The 13,372-nt window shown below is 38.0% G+C and overlaps 1 protein-coding gene across 1 annotated transcript in view; it reads left to right on the plus strand.

Moving 5' to 3' along the window:
• Positions 1-13,372, plus strand: part of UBE4B (ubiquitination factor E4B) — a 133,807-nt gene that overhangs the window by 63,856 nt on the left and 56,579 nt on the right. Inside the window, exons 12-18 of the mRNA XM_007942610.2 lie at positions 3,277-3,360; positions 5,889-5,945; positions 6,689-6,805; positions 6,904-7,002; positions 7,826-7,939; positions 9,630-9,828; positions 11,695-11,833. Of these exons, the coding sequence (XP_007940801.2) occupies positions 3,277-3,360; positions 5,889-5,945; positions 6,689-6,805; positions 6,904-7,002; positions 7,826-7,939; positions 9,630-9,828; positions 11,695-11,833 (809 nt within the window). The remainder of the gene's footprint in view (positions 1-3,276; positions 3,361-5,888; positions 5,946-6,688; positions 6,806-6,903; positions 7,003-7,825; positions 7,940-9,629; positions 9,829-11,694; positions 11,834-13,372) is intronic.

Below are 13,372 nucleotides of genomic sequence, written 5' to 3' on the forward strand. Positions count from 1 at the left end.
CCACTCCTCAGAAGGAAGGTTGGGCAATCTACTTCCATGGTGACACCTCCTCGGAAACCTAAGGAGGGGTCATTGTGAGTCGGATCTGACTTCACAGCAGTGAGTTTGGGTTTTTTTGGTTTATGTGTGAGTAGAAAGAATAACTGAGATAATAAAAATAGATAGTATGGTTGCTTTCTCTTTATTTAGGCATATTATTATTGGTATTCATTTAAAAATAAAAAATAAAACTCATTCCCATCAAGTCAATACTGACTCATAGCAACCCCCCTCATTGGGTTTCCGAGGCAGTAAATCTTTATGGAAGTAGATCGCCCCATCTTCCTTCAGCTCAGCAGCTGGTGGGTTTCAGCCGCCAGCCTCTGCTTAATAGTCAAGTGCCTTAGGCACTATGCCACCAGAACTCCTTGTATTAATTTTAAGCCCTTTCAATTCTCAGAAATTGTGTCTGTAAAAGATGAAACGAGGAGTAACAATTCCAATTAGTCTTGTGGATCCTATCTATAATTCACCAACTACTTACCTTAGGTGAAATGTCTTCTTGGCTTACAGGAATATTTCAGACAGCAAAGCGGGCCTTTCTTTTCTAGAAACGTAAGTGAAATCTGATGAAAATGAGTAACTATTTTGGACGGTTTAAGTGATGTCTGAAATTACCTATGTAATATACATTAAGTAGAATACTTTTCTATTAAAAATTTATACTGAGGAACCCACAGTAGCTTTAACTATACAAAAGCAGCCCAGTGATTAGCTGAAAGGAATATTTTATGTGTAATTTATTCAAAATGAAATTTACACAGGAAGACATTTTACTATGTGTTTTATCTAGAGAGAAATGAGAAAAATGGAGCTGGTACCCTGAAAAATGGCATTTTAGCTTTTTATCCGAAAAAAAAAAGTATGGTAAAATTGAATTATTAAATCTTTTTACTGAAATTTCAGTGTCCTTTGTTTTAATATTAGAGTGATGGTCTGGGGCAGTCTACTTCCGTAGTGATACTGCCTCAGAAACCCAAGGAGGCGTCACTATGAGTTGGGTCTGACTCGACGGTCAGACAAGACAACAACAAGGTTACATATAACAACAACAAGGTCACATATAACAACAACAAGGTCACATATAAGTAAAGAGAAATTAATAATAACTAGAATTTAGAGTTGGAGATGAATACTTAACATATTTTATCAGTGTTGGTAGATCCTTATTTGAAAATAAGTAGTTAAAATATGTAAGTCTTCTACCAGCCACTCCTCGGAAGGAAGATGGGGAAATCTACTTCTGTAGTGATACTGCCTCGGAAACCCAAGGTTTCCAAGGAGGGATCGCTGTGAGTCGGGGCCGACTCAACAGCACATAACAACAACAACAACATCAATAATACAGTACTTGACTATTTGAAAAATATTATAGTTGGTAATATTTTATCTGTTTATTATGAATTAAACTCTTATCTGCAAAAGAGGCCAACTCTATTAGAAAGAATGAAGATGTTTTATTTTATGGTATTCCTGAAGAAAATGCTCAGATAGTTTTCTGGACAACCAATTATGAAATTTGCTTTTTGTGATTCTGGAGATTTTTTTTGTTTTCTCATCTGCGGTTTTGTCATTCCCCACCCCCACACCTGGCTTTTACCTCTCCCATTTTTCGCTAGCTTATGAAAGCCCATTATTTCTGCCCTGATTGTCAGACTTGCAAAATCTAGAATGATCCCTTCCAGAGCGTCGTCCATATCTTAAGACACTATGCAGACACCTTGTCATCCAGGGTCTCTTTTTTGTGCTATGATTTTTAAATGATGAGTCTTCAATATAGTGGGATGCAATGAGCAGGAAAGGGATTTATTCAAATGTTTTAGTGGCTTTAGAGACACTCCTTTTATAACTTGTTGGCTTTCAGATTGTCAGCTGTTGTTTACACCATTTTCTACTTCATGTTATTTGTCCTGAATCCCAGCCAACTCCCTGGCCCTAGTTGCGTTGATCAGTGAGTGCATTGTGAAATTTGAGAATGAACTGTGCTGAGCCAGTCTTGCACAGTGTTCATGTGCCCAGTGTTAGTGGTAAACTCTAAATTTAAGTGCCCTCCAGCTCCAGTATCACGTTATTGTGTTAGTTAACAGTATGGACATAAGGCATTAGAACTAAAGTTTTCTTCTTCCATCTCAACATTTCTCAGCTATCTCTTTGGTCCACTTAATTAAGGTTGATAAAATAATAATACCTTTTATTGGCCTGTTTTTCTTGTTCTCCTCAAAATTAATAGAGAAAGATGGAAAGAATTTTATGGAGATGGGAGGGTGGCAACAAGTTACTGATAAAAATTTTAAAATATATGTTATGTTGTTAGAGCTTAGAAAATACTAGAACATTTAGCCTCATTTTTTTACAGATTACTTTATAGGTGCTTGGTAATCAAAAACACATTAGTCACTGAGATGAGGAGTATTTAGTTGATTAACTAAAACCAAACTCACTGCCATCGAGTTGATTCTGACTCACAGTGAACCCCATTGAATTTCAGTGGTAATCTTTATGGAAGTAGATTTCCCAGTCTTCCTTCTGTGGAGTGGCTGGTGGGTTTGAACCACCAGCCTTCTGGTTAGCAGTCAGATGCCTTAGGTACTACGCCACACCAAGTGAAATCACTGGAGAGCTGGACCCTTCAAACAAAAACACACTGCCTTCGAGTTGGATCTGACTCATAGCAACCTCTCCTTGGGTTTCCGAGCCAGTATCACTATGGAAGTAGATTGCCCAACCTTCTTTTTGAGGAGTGGCTGGTAGGTTTGAACCACCAGTCTTGTGGTTAGCAGTCAAATGCCTTAGGCACTGTTTTCTTATGAGTTACCAGGAGTCCTGCCTAAGAACAGTTTTCTTAGGATATTAGGATTCACCTAAATCTTCTTACTTCTGGAGGTTTCCACTGTACTTTGTCACTGGGTTCTATTGCTGTTATTAGATGATGGTCACTCATAGTGACCCAGTATGATACAGTAGAACTGCCCCATAGGATTTCCTAGGCTGTAATCTTTCCAGGAGCAGATCACCATGGGAGCCTCTGGATGGGTTGAGCCACCCACCTTTTGGTTAATAACTGAGTAACCACTGTACCACCAGGGCTCCTTTGACTGGGTTCTAGACTCTCTTATCTGCAAAAAAACCTTTTCTCTGGGGAAGAAGTGAACATGACTGGACATTCAGAGTCAGCACTTTATTTGACATGTTGCTTATTCTTACACTTACATACCTGATTTTGTGTTTTTCTTATAGATCTTTATCCCCATTTTACAAGGCCTGGCGCTTGCTGCCAAAGAGTGCTCCCTCGATAGTGACTACTTTAAATACCCCCTCATGGTAAAACTTTGTATTTTTTTTAACCCATTTAATAGATGTTTTTCTTGCAGATAATTTTAACATACACTTTTCTTTCAGGTCCATGATCCACCTTGTTTTCAAATTTAAAACATGAAATCTTTGTGTTGGCCATGCAGAGTGTTTGCTGTACAGTGAGATGCATCAGTGAAGACAGTTAGCAGCCCGGTACATATCCCACCTCCCCAGTCCTAGACAGGAGCTAGTGATGTGGTTATTGACATGTGCTTCACCGTACTGTATAGCTTACGAGAAAGATCATTATTGGTGATATACTTCTGGTTCTCTTAGTCATGAGCATACCATATTTAGAATGAATTTTTTTTTTAGTAAAAAAAAAAAAAAGCTATTATAAATGCAGATAAAAAAGCAACATTATAATAAGGAAAGCAGTAGAATTTTATTTTTATAGAGTGACTTTCTAAAGAAAATCTCAGAGTAACTCTGTTGTTCATCCTCCTAATTTCCCAAGGCTGTATACCTCGTTTACAGGCTTTACTTGAAAATCACACATCTCCTGAGCTATTGAAGGCACTTAGAGCAAGCAAAAATCGTGGATAGAACTTTCAGCTAAGTTCTCATAGTGAGACTTGACTATTGTGAAAACACTGGAACCAGAATGAAAATAAGATCCTCTTTTCTTTCCTGCATTTGCTTCAAGTATTACTGAATACTTTTCATTCTTAGAAGTATCAAAGAAGAAGTAGCAAAATACAAAATTAGTTTCCTTTATGTATCTACAACCTTGTATAAATGGAGGCCTTGGTTAAATTGATATTTTACTGCATTTGTTACTTCAGTACTTACTGAGGATCTGTTCTGTGCCAAGCACTGGGGACACAGAGACTAAGGAAGGAGACAAGGCCCTCTCCACAAGGTGTCCCTAATCTACTGCAGAAACCCAAACCCACTGGAACATTGACATGGTTCCACTGCAATAAATGCCAAAAGAGAGGTGCACCCAAAGGCAACATCTCTTTAAAAACTGCTAAAGCTGATAACATAGAAAGGCTAAAAGTTAAAAACTGCTGAGAAATTGAAAAGTAAAATGGGAATTCTTACTTTTGAAAATAATTTTGAACATATTTATACCAGGGCTCTTGCCATTATGCATGGATGTTATTCAGACTCCTAGTAAAATTCTCTTAATCCTTAATCTGTGTCTATGACAGAGAAAAGGAAGTAGAATAATGTGAGTATTTGAGTTCGTGACTAAATATTTTAATGAACACTAATTACCACTATATTATATAATTATTCCTGCAAGGAATGGCTGGCTTTTTGGCTGTGGTTTTAATTAGTTTGATGCCTGAGTTAGAAGCTTTTAGTGTCAGATATCAACAAAATGTCCTCCTTGGTCAAAAGACAAAGGTTTCTGTTGTGGTAGACAGTAATTTTATTTTGAGCCATTATTGATGCTTATACAATAATGAGAGTGCAGCAAGAGAGGGTATCATAATGAGAAACAGGAAAAGGAAGAAGGTTGGAGCTGAAATCAGAAATAGTGAATCCCAGCTTTGCCAGACATTGGAGTCACCTGAGAGGATCTTTAAATAATACTGCTTCCTGCCCACCCATGTACCACCCCACTGCTCCCACAACGTTGAGATTTCATTCTTGGGGTGAAAGTTGGGGAGGATGGAGGGGTGGCCCGGCACTGTTTTCTTTAACGGCTTCCCATGTGATCCTCATGTGCAGCAAAGTTTAGCAACTCCTACACTCGGCAGTGACAACTTTGACTTCTCAGCAGCAATTCTCTGAGCCCCAGCAGCTCCTCAAAGATGTGTATCTGTGCCCAAATGCTTGCACCCAAAGCTTCCTGCAGCTGGTTCAGCAACTTCTATGCCTCTGTCCAGATTACGGAGAATAGAAGTTGACTCTTAAAATACTGTGCTTGGTTGTTATACTTGGGTCACTTAGAGTGTTAATTTGTGTTTATGTCTCTAAGTATTATTTTTCGTGATTCACTAAGATGAGAATGATTGGGGCTCCAAAGGAAAATACTAGACTTCCAAAAAATACCAAAATATCTTGTGTTTAAAACCAAGTTACCGTTTTAAATGTGTTCTGGATTTGATAGCTTATAAATTGTAATTATTTATAGTCGTGTTTAGCACTGGGAACACTAGCTGTCTAAAATGTATGAAGCAAATTTCTTTATTGACATGGAAAGATGTCAAGCGAGAAGAGCATTTTTTGGTAGAAATATGCATCTCTGTGTATATACATAAACAGATGTCTAGAAAGCTGTTAACCAAAATAGCAATAGAAGTTATTTCTAGGAGTAAAGTCTGTGTGTGATTTTTATTTCATATTCTGATTTTTCTGATGTATTTTACCATGTACATTTTTATTAGTTTATTAATCAGAAAAGGCAATGAAGCTGTGATCATTTCAGAGGGAATGCATATGTATTTATGGCAGTATTTATAGTTGTTCCTTGATGTTACACATGGCAGTCAGTTCAAGGTGAAATACATTTAAATAGGTCTTTCTGATTTTCTTGCTAGGCATTAGGTGAACTCTGTGAAACCAAGTTTGGGAAGACACATCCTATGTGCAATTTGGTAAGTGCTTATGGGCTTACACATTTTCAGTGAACATAAGGAACACTCAGAAGATGTTCCTTAAGTAACATTATCCAAATAACTTCTCTTGAAGGATATTGTCAATTTTCATTTAGATACAGATAACATGTCTGTTAAATTGTTACTGCATACCCTATTTATTGGAATGATCATATATGTTTTCTTTTGTGATTTTTTGGGGGGATAAATTGTGTACAGTTAGGATAACAAGTCCTATGGAGAAAAGATACTCAAGTCCTTTAAGACCAAAACCAAACCCACTGCCACTGAGTCAGTTCCAACTCATAGTGACCCCCATTGGGTTTCTAAGGCTGTAAATCTTTATGGAAATAGATTGCCTCATCTTTCTCCCATGGAGCAACTGGTGTTTTTGAACCACCCTCTGGTTAGCATCCAAATGCCTTACCTACTATGCCACCAGAGCTCTTTTTGAGTCCTTTGGTCATATAAAAATACTTCTTTGAACTCCATCAAAGAATATTTAGAAACATTAAAAAAAAAAAAAAAAAGTGTGACAATGAAGAAAAGTTGGCTGTTCCTCTCTCTGAGAACCAGCAGGCATCTTAATGTGTTTGTGTACCTTGTATTTTCGAGGAAATGTTAGCCATTGTGCTGGTGTTTTAGAACCATCTGAACAGAATGCTGTTGAGAACTCTCTTGACTAATTTTTACCTATCTTGCCTTTGTAGCAACTTGATTTGCCTCTCTCATTTTTTGCGTAGGTTGCTTCTTTGCCATTGTGGTTGCCTAAATCCTTAAGCCCTGGCTCAGGGCGGGAGCTACAGAGACTGTCTTATCTGGGAGCTTTTTTTAGCTTCTCTGTCTTTGCGGAAGATGATGTAAGTACAGTGGCCATTTGCGCTGTGCTGTTCTTATGCACAGATTCCTTCCCAAATGTACAATATAGGTTGATAGAATTTTTTCCTTCTCTTTCCAGGCTAAAGTGGTTGAAAAATATTTCTCAGGGCCTGCCATTACCCTGGAAAACACTCGTGTGGTTAGCCAATCGCTACAGCATTACTTGGAGTTGGGAAGGGTAGGTGTTCAGAAAATGAATCCAAAAGATGAATAAAAGATAAGGTATATAAAATAACCCATGTCTTGAACAATAACTGCAACACCAGTGATATGCTGCCCTGTGTATGTCATCTCACTGGGGTATGGTCCTTGAGTGTAGTTGCCATTCTTTCTCCAGCTTGTCCTTATAAAAAAAAAAAAAAAACCCACTGCTATTGAGTCAGTTCCAACTCATAGCAGCCCTATAGGACAGAGTAGAACTACACCATTGGGTTTCCAAGACTGTAAATCCTACGGAAGCTGATTATGTCATCTCTCTTCCATGGAGCAGCTGGTGGATTCAAACTGCTGACCTTTTGGTTAGCAGCAGAATGCTTTAACCACTGCACCACCAGAGCTCCTTATCTTGTCCTTAGGCATTTAAATTGTGGGCATGAGTGAACACTGTTAGTTTGTACATACCCCTCACTGATTTGTTTATCCCAAATGTTCTGAAATTTAGAGAAATTTTAAGTTCTAAGATGTAAAAACAGAAATTATGGTATTGAGTCATTAGGTAATTTTGATCATGGAAAGGAAATAACAAAGACCATTTCATTAAACCATAGCTGCCTGCCTCCTCTACTCCTACTCCATATTTTGCTGTAAGATGCTTACATGCTAATGATCTTCACACAGTTGAATATGAGCACCTTCTTGTATTCCCCTTGTTGTCAGATTCTCCAGGAATGAGTGGAGGTGGGAGAAGAGAGAAAGTGGGAAGGAAGCTAGGAGTTCTTGAAGTCAAAAAGGATTCATGTTTAAAATAAAATTTTTCTTTTTCTTTTTTAAACAAATTTTAGCAAGAGCTTTTCAAGATTCTGCATAGTATTTTGTTAAACGGTGAGACCCGTGAGGCTGCTCTCGGTTACATGGCAGCTGTCGTCAATGCCAATATGAAGAAAGCACAGATGCAGGTAGGATTCTGAAGGACTACTTGCATTTACTCTTTAATTTCATTCATTCAACTCATATTTATTCATTACCTACAGGCATTGCCCTAGAAATTGAGGATATAGTGATGAATGAGGCAGGCTTCCTGCTTTTGTGGAGTTTGTGTTCTAGTAGGGCATGTCAGATGATAAATGATAGACGTGTAAATTTTTCATAATAAAACCTATTTAAAAAAAAAAAAAAAAAGCTAGGTAAAGGAATTGGGAGTATCTGTAAAGGGACCAGAAAGAAAGATGAGAGTGATTTTTGATTGGGTGGCAAGTGGAAGGCTTCTCTGAAGAGATGATATTTGATCAGAAGCCTGACTGATAAGAAAAGCCAACTATTGCTTTTGAGAAAAGCGATTTTAGACCCACATAAGGACTGAAGGTGGGAATGAGCTAGGTTTAGTGGAAGCCCAACGCAGAGGTCTTTGTGGCTGGAAGAGAGTTTACGGGAAAGAGAACAGCAGATCATGGGCCAGCAGAGTGGGCAGGGGTTTCATCAGGTTAGGATTATGTTGTGAGAATGTTATTTTATTCTAACTATAATGGGAAGCCCTTGGAATGTTTTCAGCCAGAAAGCCACAAGATCTGCTGTGTAGAGAATGGACTAAAGTGGAGGGGAGAGGCAGGAGCTGGCCCAAGGAGGCCAGTTACAACATTTTGAATGCACTAGTCCCAGTGAACTAGTCCCACTAGTTCAGTGCACTAGGCCTGAACCACTTTGCTGGAGTAAACATTTGCCATTGAGTTGATTCTAACTCATAGCAACCCTGTGTGTGTTGGAGCAGGAGTGCTCCATGAGATTTCCAGTGGCTGATGTTTCAAAAAACTCGCCAGGCTTTTTTCCTAAGGTACCTGTGGATGGACTTACACCTCTAAACTTTCAGTTAGCAGCCAAGTACATTATCCATTTACAACACTCAGGAATCACTTTGCTGGAGTAGAAAAAGGACATCGTTCCTAAATTATTCATAAATAATAAATGAATGACGTGACACTTCTACTCAAAAGAAAAAAAGGATAGAGAAGTGGTTCATAGTATGGACCTGCTATCAGACTGTTTGGATTTCCAATGTGGTTCTACCATTTACTAGCATTGTGACCTTAGATGGTAACTTCTTTGTGCCTCAGTTTCCTCATCTGCTAAATAGGGGTAGTAATAGTACCTATGTAAAGCTCTTAAATTAGTGTCTAGTATATAGTGAACACTTGATTGATGTTAACTATCATTATTATAATTTCTATTCTGTTGTTAATGCAAAAGTATGACTATGTGCTACAGAAACACTTAGTCAAGTGATAAACTAGTTGTTCTGATGATCCTTAGAAATAAAGAAGGGAAGTGCAGTTATTGTATTTCCACTTACAGTTTTGAGGCTCTTGGGCAAATCAGTTAAATTCTCTGAGCCTTACTTTCCTCCACTGTACTCTAAGAACAGCACAGTCAGTGACACATAAGGGTTATTGTGAAAGTTCAGTGAGAGGATGTATAAAATGCTTCACATATACTCAACAAATAGCTGCCGTAAGGGTGACGATTCTGACAAGGCATGTATCCTGTCATTAAGATAATTTCATATTTGAGCATTCAGTCTCCTTTCATATAAAGTTGTACGAAATTACTGTATTCAAATCAGTATTTTAAATGATTTTTTTTCATATTCCACAGACAGATGATAGATTGGTATCTACAGATGGATTTATGCTGAATTTCCTTTGGGTGCTGCAGCAGCTAAGTACAAAAATCAAATTAGAGACGGTTGATCCCACATACATATTCCACCCAAGGTGTCGGATCACCCTTCCAAATGATGAGACACGAGTGAATGCAACTATGGAGGATGTGAACGACTGGCTGACTGAACTCTGTGAGTGTTGTGTTCACTGTCGGTCACTGAAACGGTGCCCTTTCCCTTGCATGCTAGTGATTCCTCATATACTGTTACCACCTCTCCTTGAAATGAATTTATGACCCAGAGATGCACAATAAAAGTTGGTACAGTAGAAAAGATCTTATGTGGATTAGTTCAAAATAAATAGATACATACAACAAATGGAAAGAAACACACCGTTCTGAGTTTTAAAAAAGATGCAATAAGAATAATAGCAGTAAATTAGTTATTATATAGATTTTATAGATACCAATTAAAATTCCCATGAAACATTTCATAGGTTTTGATAAATTGGTGTAAAAATATAAATACTTTGAAGGTGTTAAGATTGGTGATCTTCCATGTAATAAAACATGACAGACATCAAAACCATATGGGCTTTATCTTTTAAATACTGGACAATTATTTATGGATTAGAATAAAGATTTTATGCTTACCTGGCAGTGGCAGCACTGTGACAGATGGACAGAAAATATCTAAGCTAAGAAAGTATTTAAATGAAAGAACTAAATATCTGGTGAACAATAAAATCAGTATTTGATGTCATTTAAATAAGTGGCTGTTGGTATGTATGTTCTTGGACTCATGTCATAGACCAATAAACCCCAGCAGAGTCAAAGCATTAAACAGTTTTTTTTTTTTTTTTTTTTTTTTAAATCTAAATGTGAGAGGAGGCGCTCTTAGTGCATAGTACCTAAGGCACTTGACTGCTAACCAGGAGGCTAGCGGTTCAAACCCACCAGCCACTCCTTGGAAGGAAGTTTGGGCAATCTACTTCCATAGTGATACTGCCTCTGAAACCCAAGGAGGGGTCACTATGAGTCGGGTTCGATTTGACAGCAAATAACAACAACAATGTGAGACAATGAAGAGGATTTGATCTAATTCTAAAGGCGAGAGAAATTTATAATGATTGGAGAAATGGAGCATAATCATCTGTGACAGTGTGCATTTGTTTTAATATGTAAACATTTTTTATAGAGGGAGATTAAATAACTGTAAAATGAAAGAATAGAGAAAAAATATGAGTCACATGCTTGATGAAAACATACTATTCAAAATGTAGAACTGCTATAAATGTACAAGGCAAAAGCTAAATTCTACCAAGAATTTAAGGGAAAAAATATTTTAGGATATGTCATACAAAATAAAATATACTTACATGGGAAATTATGAATTAAATACAAATTCAAAGAAGTTCAAGTTACCATTATATTTCTATAAATTATTAAAAGAACAGTGTGACAAAATTGAATATAAGTTTATGGAGACATAAATAGCAGTTAATTTGTTTAATCTATCTAAAATGAATTTTGGTGATTAGAACAAAAATTATAATACTGTCATTCTCAATAATTCCACTTTTCAGAATATAAATGTATCCCCAAAGCTGAGGGGTGAGGAGAGCCAAAATGCAAAAAGTAATTTTTGTCCATCAGTGCTCCCTGCAATACTGTTTATAATAATGACCAACAGAGGGAAATAGTTACATATGAACATCATCTAATACTATTAGACATTTAAAGTGATGTTTGTACTGTGCTAAGAGATGGAAATGGTTATATGGAATATCACTATGGAATATAACAAGAAGATACATCACAGCACACTGTAGATGCACATCTTTGCCACCATTTAAACAGATGGAGCAGAATACCTGGTGATTCAGGGGAGCTCACGGAACTCGAGTCCTCCTTTAACATTATTTCAGCTTACAATTTTCAAAAAAAGTATCCCTAAGCTCCTTAGAAATTCAAATGTAGTTTTCTATTCTGAATTATGCTTTTTCTCTAATTCAGTCTGGTAATAGATTCTATTTAGGAAATTATGTTATTTTCCTAGATGGAGATCAGCCTCCATTTTCTGAGCCGAAATTCCCTACAGAATGCTTCTTCCTCACGCTGCACGCCCACCACCTCTCAATTCTGCCGAGTTGCCGCCGCTATATCCGCAGACTCCGGGCCATCAGGGAGCTCAACAGGTATGTGCCATGTTGCCCTGTCATGGGATTGCCTGAGTTTCCACTTGTTCTCACGAGCAAGCAGTTCCATGGTGGCATTAGATTTGAATGTGAATGTTAAGTAACAGTGCATTGTCTGCCTCCACTACCAAGTCCATGTTCCTCGGTTGGTGAGAGCTCGTTATCTGATGAAGTGACCCAAACATTGATTTCCCAGCATTCTGAGTCCTTATTATTCTTCCCTGTGTGTGGTTACCATAGCATTCTATTAACTTTTTCCATTGGGCAAGGCACTGCCAGGAGGCAGGTTAAAGGACCCCTGGGTGCCAGAACCTCTCCCTCCCTGGGCTGTGAAATAGTAACCCCCACCAATATGTAATTTTCCTTTTTTACTATTGTCCTGTGGCATAAAGAGTTCGGTATGGCCAGAAGGTGGCCTCAATTTCCAAATCATTGGCAACATTATTGTATTTCTTAACATAAGTATTTTCCCCATGTACCTACTGGCACCTCCAAACAAACAAAAGTTGTAGGAACAGAAAGGAAACATTTTTTGAACAGGTTATGTAGAGTATTAATCCAGTGGTTACTTCCAGTGCCATCATTTGGTTCAAGACTTGTGTCGTCTGGCTATGAGAGAAACTGTGTCATATCTCTGTTCCCATCTCTGTTTATCTCTTGTTGTTGTTGTTGTTATGTGCCATCGAGTCGGACCCGACTCACAGCGACCCCTCCTTGGGTTTCCAAGGCAGTATCACTACGGAAGTAGGATTGCCCAACCTTCCTTCCGAGGAGTGGCTGGTGGGTTTGAACCGCCAGCCTTCTGGTTAGCAGTCAAGTGTCTTAGCCACTATGCTACCAGAGCTCCTCTGTTTATCTCTAGCACCTTGTAATTTACCATTTCCAGCCTTACAAAGTACTGTCTTCTGGACTATTCTTTGAGACCAGCCATTATTGGATGATGGTATAAAATCATTAAATCCTAAGCTCATTACCTCACTTCTCTCCTTTTTTTTTTTTAAATCATGTAAAAATAGAGAGAACACAGTATTTGCGAATTCAGCATTTTTCGTGTCTACAATTCAGTGTCACCAATTACATCAATCATGTTGTGCAGCCATCATCAGGGTACATTGCCAAATTTTCCATTACCTTAAACAGAAACTCCTTTTGCTATAATGTAAGCCCCTTAAACAAAAGCAGTGTTGACTAGAACACTAAGGTGGTGAATAAGGCATTTAATGAATCTATAAATGGTGTTGTTGGCAAAAGCATGGTAGTCAGAAAATCCACATCTAGAATCAATGCTCAATCCACTGAGGACAAACTGTGCCCCCCAGGAGGGAAGCTGTACCGTGTCTGCCTGCCTTCTGTGTCCTCCTTCAGTGGCAGTCTTTGGACAGGCATACACATGGGGCATGACTTTCTTACTCTCTGAACCTATTCTCAAAACACACTTACCTTCCCCAGTTTCTGTCATTCAGAATATCTGAACATCTAGGTAAATCGTTAACTGCTGTCACATCAGGCAAAATTTACCTTTAGAGGCAAGACATTTAC

Source organism: Orycteropus afer, unplaced genomic scaffold, assembly GCF_000298275.1.
Source record: "Orycteropus afer afer isolate SDZICR_OR568_19922 unplaced genomic scaffold, OryAfe1.0 scaffold00094, whole genome shotgun sequence".
NCBI lineage: Eukaryota > Metazoa > Chordata > Mammalia > Tubulidentata > Orycteropodidae > Orycteropus > Orycteropus afer.